This window comes from Triturus cristatus, chromosome 1_1, assembly GCF_964204655.1.
Source record: "Triturus cristatus chromosome 1_1, aTriCri1.1, whole genome shotgun sequence".
In the NCBI taxonomy this organism is placed as follows: domain Eukaryota; kingdom Metazoa; phylum Chordata; class Amphibia; order Caudata; family Salamandridae; genus Triturus; species Triturus cristatus.
This window is the reverse complement of record NC_140579.1, coordinates 122,026,846-122,044,976: the sequence shown is the minus strand read 5'-3', so window position 1 is coordinate 122,044,976 and position 18,131 is coordinate 122,026,846. Positions and strand designations below refer to the sequence as shown.

Below are 18,131 nucleotides of genomic sequence, written 5' to 3'. Positions count from 1 at the left end.
ACGTGACACAGGTACCAACTCTGGGCGCAGGGCGGGGGACAAATGTACAGGACACTATTACGCTGCCACCACTGGATCCCACCCTCTGGTGAATCCAGAAACACAATGCACTAAGGGGGATGATCTACCCTCCCGAGCTAGGGACACCTAACTCACAGTGCACAAAAACACATTTCCAAAGAAATGACAAGTAAAAACAATTTTAAAACAATAATCCCTATACCATGTGATTTATCTAAATGCAGAGTTTTGTAGTGCGGCCAGTTGCCGCTGCGGTACAGCGCAAACGCAAGTCCAAATCCCACCGCTGCCACCAATGTTAGAAATGGCGATTTCTGGTTGGCTAGGGCTTGCGCCAAAGCCAGACAGAAACCACCACTCTAGTCAGGGCTGGGGAGTTACACGCCAAAGATAACCCCTGCTCACCCCCTTGGTAGCTTGGCACGAGCAGACAGGCTTATCTCTGAGGCGATGTGTAAAGCGTTTGCGCGCGCACCCAGCAACAACACCCAAGGCCCACCACAAAGGAAACTCCACACAAGGTATTCTATAAAAATAACCTTTGTATCATACACAACACATTAGATAAAAACACACACTCTACAATGTGCCAACAGGCACGGGCAGAATTTACAAGGGATTATATATACAGGGGACAGGGCCACATGGACCACTGTCAGGAATTAGCACTCTTAGAACATAGCACTTAGAACATAGGAAATAAAATTACTGTTGCACAAAATTACACCTAGTACACAACCAGTCACTACTGGTCTCAGGTAAGTACCACCTACGCAACCCTAACCACCTCAGGAAAATATTGCGCAGGGAATCAGGACCTCACTAGCACCACCTGTACTAGGGAGAAAACAACCACCTAAGTATCACCATACCTGTAGGGGTCTAAGCACATAAACACATGATGCATAACATTCAGAGGTGTAAAGCAAAGCACATGACGCATAAACACATTCAGAGGTGCAGGAAAGGAACAATGGCGCAAAAACTCACATTAGCCACTATCTGTGGCAGTCCCTAGGCCAACTGGCCTTGTCGGGGCTAGGACGCCCTATGTCCCAGCAAAGTCAGGGCGCGACTGCGCAGGCTGCGCAGACCAGGGCGCACAAAGCACAACCTACACGTAGCAGTTGCCCACTAAGTGCTGGGCAACTGGTGAAATGCTGGGGCACCACTGTGCCTTCCTAAACAAATATGGCAGGGGTTGGAGCCTCGTGGCTCTAAATGCACAAAATGCCCCCTAGAGCCTTCGGGGCTCTGCGCAACTCTGTGGGGCAAGGTGGGAGTGGCCCGCTGCCATCTGGGGCCACTCAGTCACAAAAGAAATGCCCCCGTATGGATGGAGCCTCCCGGGCTCGCAAAAACACTTGTGGCCCCCTGAGCCTCGCAGGCTCTGATCAATAAATGCCCCCGTCGTTGGAGCCCTTCTCTTGGACTCTAAAGAATAATGCCCCCGACGTTGGAGCCTCGGGGGCTCTGGAGCACCGCCCCCGTCTTTGGAGTCCCCCTGGACTCGGGTGCCAAGGAGGGGGTGACGGAGCCTCGTGGGCTCTGTAGAAATATGGGCCCCGCTCACGTGAGAGAAGATGCCGCCTGAGCCTCCCTAGGCTCGAGAAGCACTGCTCCCTCCCCCGGGCCAGAGCTCCACTTACCGGGTCTCGCCGACGGAGGCTCTCTTGGGTGGGCAGTCCCTGGAAGTCGAGGGAGCGCGGGGTAGGCTCCCGCCCGCTCCCGCTGGTACCTCCTTTGTGCGGCGTTCCTCGTCCCGGCGCGGGGCTTCCCTCCGACACACGGGAGCCCTGCGCCGCGTTGCAATGCTGGCGCCACTTCCTGACCGGCTGCAGGCTCCGCCCCTGTCACGGGCAGGAGTGCCTGACTTCCGGATCGGCCGAGCAGGGCCGCAGCGGTGATTTTTGAATCGCGGTGATGCGGGGTGGGCACCCGCTAGGGGGATGAGCCAAACAAGAGCGTCAAAGTCCCTGGCGGGGTGGGCACCCGCTAGGGATATTAATTTCCAATAACGCGGGGTGGGCACCCGCTAGCCAAATAATCAAATAAGCGGGGTAGGCGCCGGGTGGGCACCGGCTCGTGCAAAACACCGCAAATCGAGGTGGGCACTCGACACGGCGGCAATGTCCCTGGCAGGGTGGGCACCTGCCAGGGGACTGCAGGATTAGTCCAGAAAGGGGCAAATACCGGGTGGGCACCGGCTTGCAGCAACAGAGCGCTCCTGAGCGCTGAAGGAAAAAGCGCTTCCAGGCGCTTAGGGATGCCAACAGACACCAAGTCCAGAAAAGTTCTCCCCTGCATGCAGCAGGGCAGGGATGGGGGGCAAGGCTGGACCCAGAGCCAGCTCACTGGGCCTCCAGGCAGGGAGGTAGTCCAAGTGGCGGTCCTCTGGTCCAGCGGCAGCAGCAGCAGCCCCCCTCAGGTAAGATCCTGGCAGAGAACAGTTTCTGTGGGGACACAGCCCCATTTTTATACAGGCAAACCCTTTGTTCTGGGTTCAGGGTGAGGGGGAAAACCAGTCGCAGCTGGTTGGGGAGCACCCTTGATGTGCTCAGCCCCTCACTCTATTCACTGGCAGGGCTAGGGTCGTCAGTCGCACCACAGGGGGCGGGGCCAGCATTGTGTGTGGAAAACCCTGTCCTATTCAGGACCCAGGTGTACTCCTCCCACCCATCTAGCTGCTGATCTCCCCATTCACCACTGGGTGACTCATCCTGACTCTGGGGAATCCCTAGCCCGTCACATGACACGACCAGCCAATCACGCGACAGACACACTGCACACAGAAGTGCCCACTTCTAGAAGTGGCACTTCCACACTAGGTACATGCACGCCGCACACATCATCGCGCAGCATTCACTCCCACGAGTCCGCACATACCAAACTCGGGCCTGCACACCCCACGCATCAGGAACTACTAGGGACACATATATTCCCCATGCATTCCTATGGGAGGGCAGGCCTATCTCACCACATTCACTCAGAGCACGCACGCACTTTACCCTGGGACACAGGGAAAGTGCGCAGAGACCAAACAATTACCACACCAAGTCACCAATAAAAAGCCAAAAAGTCCAGGGGTGAACCTGTCAGAAGGGCCAAGTCCAACATTTGCATTATACATGTAATGGTGCCACATGTGACGAAAGGTATTCCAGTGCCACAAGTACATACAACATAGGCTCTTTGGCACCCATACACATCTATCCCATTTATACGCACTCTCACTGACACGCATGGCAGTCCTGCCATAGTGCCCCTAGTCAAAGTATTTTGTTCAAACCATAGTATCTGATTCTATGGACATTAGGCTTAAAGTCAAGGGAGTTGGGCGTAGGGGTGTCTGGTAACAATGCGCGGGTTGCTTGGCCTTCAGTAGCTCACGATGATTTTGACTGGTCAGAAGTAGCTCTCACTACAGAAAAGGTTGGAGACGCGAATATTGGATGGTAAAGTGTACCACCATAAAAGACACTACCATACTTGTTGAACAGATGATAAACTCTTCCCTGATGGTAAAGTCTATCAAGATACAAGAGAGCACATACATTTTACCTGATGGTAAAGTCTATCGCAACACAAGGATGCGTTACCTGGCTATGGTGATGATCGTCATGGCTCTGATGGCATTCACGAAGGCCGAGGGGTCTTCCTTGTTCCCGATCCAGTCTGTCATCCTGCCGGTGTAGTACGGCATCACCATCTCACCTGCAATCAAAGTACAGAGTTCAAGATGGCCCCTCCCACCTCATGGGGGTAGTACCACATCCATACCCCCAAGGGAGAACTTACCCTACATTTGGCACTGTCAGGGGTTCAACTTACATCACATCCATTTCATATCACTAGGGGGTCAATCTACCCCAGCATCTGTCTGATAACTCCAGGGGTTAACCTTTCCCCACAGTATCTGATTCCACCAGGAGTTCACTTTACCCCACACCCATCGAATACCACCAGATCTTGAACTTACCCCACACTCACCCAATACCACCAGAGACTGAACTTCCCCCAACACCCATCCAATACCCCCAGAGGTTGAACTTACTCCAACACCCATCCAATACCACCAGAGGTTGAATTTACCCCACACCCATCCAATACCACCAGAGGTTGAATTTACCCCACACCCATCCAATACCACCAGAGGTTGAACTGAACCCACACCCATCCAATACCACCAGAGGTTGAATTTATACCACACCCATCCAATACCACCAGAGGTTGAATTTACCCCAACACCCATCTCATACCACCAGAGGTTGAACTTACCCCACACCCATCTAATTCCACCAGAGGTTGATTTTACCCCACACCCATACAATACCACCAGAGGTTGAATTTACCCCACACCCATCCAATACCACCAGAGGTTGAATTTACCCCAACATCCATCTCATACCACCAGAGGTTGAATTTACCCCACACCCATCTAATTCCACCAGAGGTTGATTTTACCCCACACCCATCTAATTCCACCAGAGGTTGAATTTACCCCAACACCCATCTAATACCACCAGAGGTTGAACTTACCCCACACCCATCCAATACCACCAGAGGTTGAACTTACCCCAACACCCACCCAATACCACCAGAGGTTGAATTTACCCCACACCCATCCAATACCGCCAGAGGTTGAACTTACCCAACACTCATCTAACACCGCCGATGGTTGAACTTACCCCACACCCATCCAACACCACAGGAGGTTGAACTTGCCTCACACCAATCCAATACCACCAGAGGTTGAACTTACCCTACACCCATCCAATACCACCACAGGTTTAACTTACCCCACACTCATCCAATACCACCAGAGGTTGAACTTACCCAACACCCATCTAACACCATTAATGGATGAACTTACCCCACACCCATCCAACACCACAGGAGGTTGAACTTACCTCACACCGATCCAATACCACCAGAGGTTGAATTTACCCCAACACCCATCCAATACCACCAAAGGTTGAACTTACCCAACACCCATCTAGCACCACCAATGGATGAACTTACCCCACACCCATCCAACACCACAGGAGGTTGAACTTACCCCACACCCATCTAATACCACCAGAGGTTGAACTTACCCCACACCTATCCAATACCACCAGAGGTTGAATGTACCCCAATACCCATCTAATACCACCAGAGGTTGAACTTACCCCACACCCATCCAATACCACCAGAGGTTGAAATTACCCAACCTTCATCCAATATCACCATAGGTTGAACTTACCCAACACTCATCTAACACCACCATTGGTTGAACTTACCCCACACCCATCCAACACCACAGGAGGTTGAACTTACCTCACACCGATCCAATACCACCAGAGGTTGAACTTACCCCACACCCATCCAATATCACCAGAGGTTGAACTTACCCAACACCCAACTAACACCACCAATGGATGAACTTACCTCACACCCATCCAACACCACAGGAGGTTGAACTTACCTCACACTGATCCAATAACACCAGAGTTTGAACTTACCCCACAGCCATCCAATACCACCAGAGGTTGAATTTACCCCAACACCCATCCAATACCACCAGCGGTTGAACTTACCCCACACCCATCCAATATCTCCAGACGTTGAATTTATCCCAACAATCATTCAATACATCCAGAGGTTGAAAGTACCCCACACCCATCCAACACAACCAGAGGTTTAACTTACCCCACACCCATCCAATACTACCGGAGGCTAAACTTACCACACCCCATCCAATACCACCAGAGGTTTACCTTACTCCACACCCATCCAGTACCACCAGAAGTTGAACTTGCCCCATCCCCATTCAATACCACCATAGGTTGAACTTACCCCAACACACATCCAATTCCACCAGAGGCTGATCTTACCCCATTACCCATCCAATACTACCAGAGGTTGAACCTACCCCACACCCATCCAATATCACCAGAGGTTAAACTTACCCCAACACCCATCCAATACCACCAGAGGTTGAACTTACCTCACATCCATCCAATACCACCAGAGGTTGAATTTACCTCACACCCATCCAATACCACCAGAGGTTGAACTTACCCCAACACCCATATAATACCATCAGAGCTTAAACTTACCCCAACACCCATCCAGTACCAGCAGACGTTGAACTTATCTCACAACCATTCAATACCACCGGAGGTTGAACTTACCCAACACCCATCCAATACCACCAGAGGCTGAATTTACCCCACATCCATCCAAGACCACCAGAGGTTGAACTTGCCTGACACCCATCGCATACCATCAGAGATTGAAATTACCCTACACCCTTCTGATGCAACAGACCCCATACACATGTGATAGCACCTTCGATTGTTACTCTATGTGGTATGGTACCATAGTGATTTTAACTTACTCCAACAGGACACCACCACGAACACGCCAACGATGAGAAAGCGGCAAAGCTGTGGCTTCATGCAGGAGAAGAGCCTGCCTAGCGAGGCTGAAGAGTTCTCCTCCTCTTCCTTCAGCCCGAAGGGGGAGAAGTGATGCCACAGGAGGGCCACCAGCGCAGCGATGATGTAGGATAAGGCAATGACATCCCACCGCCCCCAGCCGTGGAGACATTCTGGTCCGATGGGGGACCCCGCCATCGCAGCTGCAGTCACATAGCATGGCAGGAGGAGGCTGAGGGTGGCAGCGGATACGAGGAGCTCCCGCCCCAGCCATGAGGGTAGGTACCCACTCAGCACATGGACCACATACGTCAGGAGCCCACAGCGGACCAGGGAGGCAACCCAGACAGCAAGGAGGGGCTCCTGAAGGCCAATGAGAGGACAGAGCTTCTGAAGTAGGTGCAACACCAGGACATCCAAGGCTGGAAGGAACCACACCAAGGTCAGGAAGTCCATCGTCTACGTGAGCTGTGCAGAAAAGACAAAAAAGGAGAGTTAGTGCTGAGACCCTGACACCTAGAAACATACAAATTTTAGTGCTGAGACCCTGATACCTAAAGACACACAAGTGTTAGTGCTGAGATCCTGACACCTAGAAACACAAAGGTTTTAGTGCTGAGACACTGATACCTAGAGACATACAAGTGTATAATACAGCACCACAGGCAGCCAGCTGGTTAACAAACCCATCTCAAGGAAGTCCTGCTGCTTCCCCATGACCAGGGCCACCAGACATGCACAAGTGTATAATAAAAAAAAGTATGGTTGGATCGATAATACGGGCACAAGGGCACTGCCCGAAGAGCCCTCCCAGGTGTAAGTCATGTAGTATTAGAACAGCGGTCCTTAAACGCAACAATTGAGTAAATAGGATAATTATAGACTCGAATCAGTACTATAATGCGAGTGTCCAGCCGGACAATCAATTTAATAAATCAAAAATGTCAAAGAACAAAAATACAAACGTAGCAATTACGTGGGATACAATCCTGCATCCTACATGAACACATGACAAATAATACATTTAGAACAAAAACATATCAGGCAAGACAGGGTAGCTAGTGGAATATTGAGCACAATTTCTAACAAGCTTAGAGAAACAGTAACTGCATTTTGTTTATTATGTGCGATAAACGTGCAAACTGTTTACATTAGTAGACTACGTTTCGATCCTTTAAAACAATAATAGGATCATCATCAGGACAGTTAAGGTGCAAGGCTGAATCAATGAAAATAGCCTATGGAAAATGAGGAAAAGGGAAGGTAGATTAGGGAACGTCTAATACAGAGACGTAAAACATTGTGCCAGCCGTGGGACAGTCAAGGTGTGAAGCAGACGCAACATGCACGTGGTTGAGTGCACTCCGACCATGAAATGGCGAAAGGTTAGACTTAGGAATGTGATGAACGGTGACAATTAATGAAGTGCCTATATAAAGGATAGAATCACCGGAATGCTTGCAGCAAAGGATATACAACAAGCACGTGGTACGTCTGCCAAGAAAGTACGAGTAGCTGATGGACAGAGGGCTTGGTAGTGAGCGAGTGAACACCAAGCGGGAAACGGAGAACTACAGGCAGTGTGGGCTGCGCAAGGGTATGACGGGTGATATTGTGCGCGTGGTACTTCTGCCCAGAAGGTACGAGTGGCTGATGGCCTGAGGGCTTGGTTGTGAGCGTGAGAGTTGCGCCAAGCAGGGCAAGGAGAACTTCAGGAAGTGTTGGAAGCGCTAGGGTACAAGAGAGCGATTAATGGTGTGAAGGCTGCGCAAATACGGGTATGCCGTGTGGGCTGAAGATAAGTCCAAGGCAGAAGGCGTAGAACGTGGCGCGCTAGTGATAGGGGCGAACAATAGTAGATTACGGGTAAGGTTCACCTGGAAAGTGCTTGTGGGAAAAGGATAGCCGTACGGGGACTCAGGAGGGGCCGGTGCCGCAGTAATGATGATTCTAAGGGAATGGAGAACCATGCGTTCAGTGCCGTGATGGCTGGTCCAATATTGTGTTAAATGGTGATTAGCTATGCGAAAGTCCTCACCTGTGGATAAGGTGGTGAAGATATTCGGGCGTTTTTCAGCAATACATGAAGGTATATTCAATAAATTAGCATGTGGCGATGCACTGCAAGGTAAGGAAGGAAAAAAGGTTTAGGACACATATCGTAAGGAGTAGCAGGGGGTCGGGTGACTGAACGGGACAGCGCATTTACCAGAATGATGTGAGATCCGATGCTCAATAGCTGGGAACCAGCCGACCAATAATGTTGCATGTATTGATAGTGAACACTGACTCAGCGATTGGCGGCCATGTTGGGTGAGGGTTTATGCAGAAAATAGAGGACAGACTATCCACGGCAGAGATAAGACTAGAGAGCCGATCGGTTGCATGGTTTGATAGAGGGTTATTTAACCGAAATCAATGGTACTAATAAAATACTATTGATAATCATAATAAAGGGAGCAGAATCCCCGTGGAGTGAATCGAGCCCTTGCTGCATTTGAGATGCTCAGGGTTGAGCCATAATAAAGCGTGGGGTGTTAGTTGGAAGTGTCTCAGGGCAGATTCAATTGGAAAAACGAATTATTGAGCAGAGAACAGGGAAAGCCATAGATTTTAAGTGTTTAAAACAATTTATGCTAGTATAAAAACCGTATGTGACAAGTGAATTTGCAGTAATGGCATATAAGTGACATAGTGAGTGAACAATTAAAATCATAAACATGTTAATGAGATTGTATTAACGTGGCACGTTGGCAGCAAACCATATTCAGAGTTAGAACCATACTATGGGTCCAAGGAGAGGTCTAGAGCAGGGTGGTCCAATCCTCATTCCGGTTCAGTCCATTCCTACTGCTGTTCATGCGGATGATCAGTCTAAGCTCCTCTTTATTCAGGAGTTGCGCAATGTCTCCACCTCTTAGAGGTTGTTCCACAACGTTAATGACTGTCTATTTGATGTCATCCTCTTTATGGCCGGCCTCAGTGAAGTGATCCACTAAAGGCACGTTAGGAGTTTTGCAGCGCACTCTACTCCGGTGTTGTCCAATTCGGGTCTTCACTACAATTACCACATTTAGCGTGTCCAATTAGTGGCTCAAGACCCCAGTGTGCATCAAGGGTGGTGGCTGGCTGGGGGTTAGGTAGAGCTGCCCGTACAAGATGGTCTTTAAGATTGCGGCTTTTGCGGAAAGGAAAGAGTGGTCGTTCAATGCTAAGATTTCCTGCGTTCACAGTGGGCCAGTGTATATATACTTTATTTAGATATAAGAATATCCTTAAAAGAACACCTCAAAGTTACAACAGCAATACACATTTTAAAAAAGAAAACCTTAGCATGAGAGCAGTGGTTGTTAAAAACTTCAAATTGCAATAAAAGCTTCACTGATATATAAATGGTAAAAGGACTTAGTGTGCAAAATGCAATGACAAGCATAACGTTTAAAATACATTTGATTTCAAATGTTTGACAACAACCGTAGGTGCAATCCAATATTTCATAAAATGACAACCGATTGTGCAAAGCATCAATCAAGTAAAAGTAATATTAGCAGCATTTGAGAAATTACAGGATGAAATAAAGTAGCTCTTAAAGAAAGCATAATAATATACCAAACCCATTACTGCTTAAGAGTGCGGTAAGCATGTCGTAAAAAAAGTTGTAAAAGCAATATTTAGACCTGTGTTTTCTGGCATTAAAGCTGCAATAATTGCTTGTCTACACGTCCGGATTCCCAGCCTATTACACTCAATTTTCAATTTACGTCTGCGTTGTGACATAAAAGATGGACAGAGGCATACTATATGCTCCAGGGTTTCAGGAGACATACCGCACCCTCTGCACATTACGTCCGTGTTTATGGTAGATTTGCGGATGGGGTTAGATATAGGAGAGAATGTGGTCACACAAACTATGCGATTGTTATCAGACTTGATTTTGGGGGAGAGCAAGATCTCTCTAGGGAAATACCAGGCTCGTTTGTGTGCCGTGCGCACCAAACGTTTGGGATAGCCACACGCTTTCAATTCGGTGGATAAGACTGTGGCTTCGCGAAAGTAATCTTCTTTGGTGAAGCAGGCGCGTCTTATCCGCAAGAATTGGGAGTATGGTAAAGAGTCACACAGTGCTCGTGGGTGATTACTTTCGTAACGGAGTAAGGTGTTACGCTCTGTAGGTTTTCTGTAGAGTCTGGTTAGTAGTTCGCCATTGGAGTAATGGTATGTGCGAAGTAATTGACTTTGCTAAGTAACGGTATATACGAAGTAGAACCATGCAAACTTAAAGCATGCGAAGTAAAAGATTCTGCTAAGTAAAAAATGCGGAGTAATGGTAAGTCCTAGTAGTGGCCGCGAAGTAATGGTAGATTACCGGTAATAATATTTAAACTAATCTGACAAGTGGTGACAAAAGTTAAGCAATATATTGAAGTGTTACTGTTAGGAAATAGGACAAAGCGTGTGTGTTGTTTTATAGAGAGAATATATCTCTGTCAATTTTCTTGACTCTGGAAATACATTTTGTCCTAAAGTAATTAATGATGGGTATTGCTACAAAGGAGATTTAGGATGCTAAGCAGTTTAAACTTCATAATTTTGAAATTGAGAAAAATCTTTTTGAAGTGTTGGTGTTTTACATTGGTCTTTGTGTTGTAATGAAAGGGTGAGATCTAACAGTACTTACAAAGTGTGTAATGATACTATTTTAGAGTGTACACTCCTGAGACAGTTTGAGATTCTACTGGTAGGAACAAGAGAATGGAATGATATTAAAATGTGTTAATTGCAAAACTATTATCATTTTAAATCCCAAACTTTTTCAAACTAAAGGCAATTCCAATAAATCATGCAGTAAGGTTGAACTATGAATATGTATGATATTATCAATTATGAGGGGGAGTAAAAGTATTATATTTAAATGACTCATTTAACTAAACTTTATGAGCATGGGAAATTGTGGCTCGGTTTAGCAATAGTTTCTTAGAAACTAGCGTCAACCATTATCTACTACTAATAAGGTCATTGCAACAAATTCTCTTGTTAGACTTTCCAAAACTCCTTGACTCAGATGAGATTTGAGCTGGTTTGAGAGAGAAATTGAGGTAAGAAACCGCCTTTTGCTCTTGCCACAACATTTAGTCTTGCTGTCAGTTGGCATTCTCGGTGTATAGTGTATAAATTCTTTGGCATCCCAATGCTTGTGGGTGAACAGAAACAAGGGAAACGACAAGCAATAAACATATTTAAACTGCTAGATAGAAATAATTCAGTCTCTTCTTTATTATTATAAAATATGCAGACATGAGATTTCTAAAATTGATACTCACTCACTCAAATATATAAATCTTGCAACTTAGCAATGACAAACTTATTTTTAAGCATAACACTATTTTAAATGTATTAGAAGCGTGAACTGATACTACATGGAAAAGTAAATAATCTTGTCATTAATAAATTGGAAATGAGTGATGTTTACTTGAAAGAAAGGTGCTCCACCTTTGGGGGAAGATTTCAATCAGAATATATAAGTTTAATCAAGAGTTGAAAAAAATGGGATTCCCAATTGTATGGCAGGTGTTCTATATGCAACAGTGATTGATATTGTATTCCTTAAATGGAATATTGACCAATTGGGATTATGGCAATAGTAATGGAAGTGTTTGATATCAATGAAGAACTAATAAAGGCAAGATAAAGTTTTCTGTGACAAATACACTGTTCTGGTAGGAAAGCTTAGCTGTTTAAAATATTTTTTTCAATTACTTCTGCGTGTCTAACTGGTCGGTGTGCTGGGGTCTAGCGACGTGTGTGTGTTTATAGACCTCACCCCACAGTTTTACCGCCCAGGCATAGATTGAACTGCGGTAACACCGGGTAACTGCACACTCCCCCCACGGTATTATCACCTGGGCACAGACTGCACTCTGCGGTAACAGTGGGTCGTTGCCCACTCACTACAAGTCTAACAGGGACCACAGCCTGGATGTGGCGAGCACTGTTCACTAAAAACTGAAATTTCTATCCTCTTCTGAGTTCACCTGTAACAATTTCCATACATATGCTAAAAATTTAATAAGCTCTGTGGAATCATGCAAAATATGTCATTTGTTTTTATGCATCATAATCAAATTGTTATTACTAAACAAATGACATTAAACACGCCATACAGTGTTCTTTTATCAATGAATAACAATAAAGTTACAGGTTGTACATATAAAATAAGGCATAACATTTTTGACCAAAGCTACATTTTAAAATGTCATTGTGTGTAAATATTACAATCTTTACAAAAATGTTTTTGTCTTCCCATTAATATGAAGCCCGATGCATTTCGGGACTCTGCGGTCCCTCCCTCAGGGGCATGTCTGTAATCAAACAAATTTGGTAATTATGAAATTATGTACATATTTACATGGAGAAATCTCTGTGCCCAACAATTTACCAATATTCTCACAATCATTATTGTGTTGTGAAGTAGGCCTAAAAAGGAAAACTAGAGAAGTAAAAGTGCAAATCCAAAAGGAGCTCAGGCCCACTCACCCCACTAATACTGGCTGGGTACGGATTGCACAGTGCATTAATAGTGGTAACACTGGGTCATTGCACACTCCACGGTATTACCACCAAGGCACAGATTGCACACTGTGGTAACAATGGGTCGTTGCACACTCACCCCGTGGTATTACCGCCCTGGCACAGACTGCGAACAGTGATACCACCAAGTCATTGCACACTCGCCCCGGTGGCATCACCACACGGGCACAGATTGCACACTGCGGTAACACCGGGTGATTGCACACTCACCCAAGGTATTACTGCTCAGGTAGAGATTGCACACTGCGGTAACACCGGGTGATTGCACACTCACCCCACTGTATTACCGCCCAGCACAGACTTCACACTGCGGTAACACCGGGTCATTGCACACTCACCTCGTGTTATTGCCGCCCAGGCAGACTGCGCACAGCGGTCACACCAGGTCATTGCACACTCGCCCCTGTGGTATCACCACTTGGGCACAGATTGCACTCTGCGCTAACACCGAGTGATTGCACACTCACCCCACGGTATTACAGCCCAGGCACAGACTGCACAGTGTGGTAACAGCGGGTTGTTGCACACTCACCTCACAGTATTACCACCCGGGCACAGACTTCACACTGCGGTAACACCGGGTGTCTGCACACTCACTTCTTGGTATTACCGCCCAGGCACAGATTGCACACTGCGGTAACACCGGGTGATTGCACTCACCCCATGGTATTAGCGCCCAGCACAGACTTCACACTGCGGTAACACCGGGTGGTTGCACACTCACCCCATGGTATTACCGCCCAGGCACAGACTGCACACTGCGGTAACACTGGGTGATTGCACACTCACCCCATGGTATTACCGCCCAGCACAGACAACACTGCAGTAACACAGGGTCATTGCACACTCACCCCATGGTATTACCGCCCAGCACAGACTTCACACTGCAGTAACACAGGGTCATTGCACACTCACCCCACGGTATTACCGCCCGGGCACAGACTGCACACACTGGCCTCTTGTGCCTCGTGAGTTACAGCAGGTCGAACCGGATATCAACGAAGGGGCCGAAATACCCACGTCGACCGTGGACGGCTTCCACACCCTGGAGCGGGGGCTACTTGCACTCCTGACGCACACAGTAGGCCTGTGATTGGCATTCGTGCCAGGGCAGCGTTTGCACCCAGAGGGACAGGGAGGGAGGGAGAGAGGGGCAAGCAGAGACGGGTGGTAGAAAGGGGGGCACAGAGAGGGTCAGACAGTGGGTCTGGTCTATCCCTGAGACTGGCAGAGGGACAAAGAGTGGCCGACCGATGGACTGAGTGATTTCTGTCTCTGGTAGGAAGGAGGTCGCAGAGACAGAGCGGACTCGGAGCAAGGGTAGACAGAAGTGAAAGCGAAAGAGAGGCAGAAGGACAGCAGGCAGACAAAGAGACAGAACAGTGGGTGTGACAAACAGGGCAGTCAGAGACAGAAAGAGAAACAAGGGCAGGGAGAGAGGAACGGGTGCAAGGGGGGAGAGGCAGAACAGAGGGGGTGAAGTAAATACAGAGGGTGCATGAGCAGAGGAGAAGGGGGCAGGTAAAGAGAGGGCAGAACCAAAGGAGAAGGGCAGGTAGAGAGAGAAAGGAACGCACATACACTGGGGGACAGAGAGAGTGCGGGAGACAGGCAGAGGGCAGACCCGACTGGGGGAGGCGCAAGGCAGAGAAAGGGGTGAGACGAGCACTGCACTGAAGGGGGTGTCAAAGAGAGGGACAAAGAGACAGGCTGCCCAGAGGAGAAGCCCCACTGCCGGGCGTCACAGCCCCCGGGCTCACTTGTAGCGCTGAGAGGCCGCCTCGTGCTCCACGAGTCACCTGTAGCGCTGCGAAGCGGCCTCCTGCTCCCAGTGGCCCCGCCTCACCTGTAGCGCTGCGAGGCTAACTCGTGCTCCCCGGAGCCCCGGCTCAGCTGTAGCGCTGCGAGGCCGCCTCCTGTCCCCGACTCACCTGTAGCGCTGCGAGGCCGCCTCGTGCTCCCCGGGGCCCCAGTTCACCTGTAGCGCTGCTAGGCCGCCTCCTGCTCCCCGGGGCTGTGAGGCAGGTAGTTCTCTCGATGTCCGCTTTTCTCTTCCTGCCCTCCCTGTCGTATACTTGCCCCTGTCCTAGCCCCTCTGTCCTCCCCTTTTCTCTGTGCCCTACCCTCCTTCTCTGTCAATTCCCTACTCTTCTCTGACACCTTCTGCCCGCACACCTCCTCACCACCCCTCTCGCTCCTCCCCGGACTCCCCCTGGCTTCGGTCACAGCGCTGACAGGAAAATGAAACTGAAAGTAACCGAATCGTCTCTCCTCCCTCCCCGGCTCTGCCCGCCCTGGGTTTCCCCTTCAGTCACCCAACCCTGCCAACTGCCAGAGGTCTGACTCATCCGTTGTAGCTGGAGTTGGGGGCGGGGGCGCATTTATTGGATATTTATAGATAAACAGAACGACCACGTGTGAGAAAAGACACATCTATGGCCCATACGCGCAACAGCAGCAATAGAGCGTATAAACAACATACCACTACATGTGGTTATCACAACACTGAGGGACATGTGTACAGGCCCTACCTCCACCAGTGACGTTGTGGTGGCATAGGGACTTCGCATTATATACAAGACAGCGTTAACCACTTAATGTGACCTAATGCTGCCTTGTGAATAAGGCGCCCTTTCACGCTGTGTTTAGAGTGAAAGGGCTGGGCAGTGGGTGTTTCGGTGGGCGTTCCACTGCAACACCCATTGATTTTGACGCTGCCCCCTATTTAAAAGGGTGAGTAAATATAGGGAAGTGCCAAAATTAAGACCACAGAAAACCTGGTTTTACCCTGGCGCAACAAGGAGAAAAGTTTTATTTCTCCTCGTTTTTGCTGTTTTCATGTGTGCTGCATTGTGCAGTTCTGCTGCTTTGTGCAGCACACATGGAAACAGTAAAATGCCAGTATCTCTTCCTACACATAAACAATCATTAAAAAAAAATGAAGTTTTGCAACTTTTATGTGTGGTGCATTAGGCAGCCCACATAGAAGTTTCCAAACGCCATTTAAAGATTGTTAATGTTCAGGAAGGGGCACCTTCCTGCACATAAACAATCACTAGCCTGTAACACAGACACCCTTGCACCGTTGTGCAAGTGGGCCTGCGTTGGCGCTAGGCAGCTAAACTTAGCACCAGCGCAGGGGGAAATGCAGGGCTGCACTATATGGTTATAAATACAGGGCAGCCCCGCGTTTCAGAATTGGCAGAGCACGGCGTTAAGGCAAGAAAGCTAATGCAGCGCTCCATCACTTCTATTGTAAATGTTGGACCCGGCCTCGTAGAATGGCCCTCCGTGCCCCCGCACCACCGAAACCTGGTGCCTGCAGCCCAAGCACGCGGCCCAGCCGACCTTTCCCACCAGGACACCTGCACCAACCCCGGACATCCCCGTCCATGGCCTCTCTCCTTTCGGCCACCCCGGGCCCGCGTGCCCACTCCCTGCAACAAGATGGCCGCCCGGCTCCAGCGCGACCCGGGCCTCGAGGCGCCACTCCGGCTGGAGGACATCACGCTTCCAGGGGATGAGAGAGGGAGGAGCAGTTTCTATCGCACCTCTGAACTCCCCTGGGACGATGGGTTTCGATCGGCCCTCCGGCCTCCCTGCGGGCTGGCTCCGTGCCTGCTGGGTGTCTGGGACTCCTCCCGACCCGGCCCTGAAAGGATCAAAAGACAATAGCAGGAAACCCCGACAAGCGGCCCCCAGGTGACAAGACCCCTGCCTGCGCAGACTCCGGACATCAAAGCGGGGTCGACCTATAACAAGGGATGCTCTGAGACTGTCCGGCAGATTCGACGCTGGAACAACGAGAGCCTGCTGACGTGGTCGCGGCTCCTGGAACTGGAACCCACCTGAGCCCTGCTGAGTGACTCGCGGCTCCCTGAAGATCGTAAGACCTCCGAACTTGTACCTGAGCCCTGCTGAGTGACTCGCGGCTCCCTGAAGATCGTAAGACCTCCGAACTTGTACCTGAGCCCTGCTGAGTGACTCGCGGCTCCCTGAAGATCGTAAGACCTCCGAACTTGTACCTGAGCCCTGCTGAGTGGCTCGCGGCTCCCTGAAGATCGTAAGACCTCCGAACTTGTACCTGAGCCCTGCTGAGTGACTCGCGGCTCCCCCAGACTCTCACGGTCCCGCCGGACCCCGCCTCCGACCACGTATCCCCCAGCTCGAGGATTGTGAGCTGTGCGCCGGATACGTCCCTGCTTTGAACCGTTACCAGAGACAGTCCCGCTACCCCCTACCTTTCCGAGACTCTTGAGCCCGTGCTCACCTTGTACATATTTGCAGTGATACCTATTTGATAAAGCTTGTTTCTGAGAATACCCAGTGTGGTCTCTCTGTGTCGTGTGGTGCCAGAAGTACGATCCTAGTTGCGAGATTCCTCCCCCTGGGGAATCTCTCGCCAGTGCCCGGCTACAATACAACACGGGTGGGACTCAGGGAAGTCAGGACCCCTTTCCGGGCTCCTCTGAGGCCGCCGTCTAACATTGGTGGCAAGCGACGGGATTCGGGCCCATCACCTAGAGATCGTACAGTGAACAACGGACGCACGACCAACAAAGATGGCGGAAGGAAGCGCCATGAGCTCCGCAGAAACCAACGCCAACAGAGTGTTCCAGGTGGAGCATCTGGAAGAATACACACACAAAGAGCTAAAACAATTTTGCAAAGAACTTAAAATAGCTACCACTGGCCTCAACACTAAGGAAGACTTGCAGAAAGCACTGAAAACTTGGGTGGAGACCGGGGCATCCCGCCCGGAAGGCACGGGGGAGCGCCCCGACGAAGCCGAACCCCCTCCAAGTGAAAGCAGCGACAATCAGGTGCAAGGCATTGTACCAGACGGGGGCCTATCCCCGGGAGAACTCGCGGACAGAGAGAGAAGCCGCAGTCATGAACTCGAGTTAGCCAAACTCAAAATCGAGGGCGAATTGAAGTTAGCGGAGAAAAAGCTAGCGGTAGAGCAAATGCGCGTACAAGGCGAACTGGAAGAAAAGAAGCTCCAACAGGAGCACGAAGGAAGAAAGCTCCAACTAGAGCACGAACGCAGCTTAAAAGAACTCGAGCTCAAGGCCCGAAATGAGGACGGGAGGCCCTCGG

At 49.5% G+C, this 18,131-nt stretch overlaps 1 protein-coding gene across 2 annotated transcripts in view; it reads right to left on the bottom strand.

The window, feature by feature from the left end:
• The window catches only part of LOC146869736 (antigen peptide transporter 1-like), a 194,397-nt gene extending 179,228 nt beyond the window's left edge, over positions 1-15,169 (bottom strand). Inside the window, exons 1-4 of one of the 2 annotated variants that reach the window (XM_085613821.1) lie at positions 15,089-15,169; positions 14,963-15,022; positions 6,404-6,911; positions 3,621-3,735 (exon numbers count right to left, since the gene is read on the bottom strand). In XM_085613821.1, the coding sequence (XP_085469947.1) occupies positions 3,621-3,735; positions 6,404-6,899 (611 nt within the window). In that variant the 5' untranslated portion in view covers positions 6,900-6,911; positions 14,963-15,022; positions 15,089-15,169. Of the gene's footprint in view, positions 1-3,620; positions 3,736-6,403; positions 6,912-13,946; positions 14,309-14,962; positions 15,023-15,088 lie in introns of those variants that run through there. The other variant, XM_085613831.1, reaches the window with a different exon arrangement.
• Positions 15,170-18,131: the final 2,962 nt, after the last annotated feature.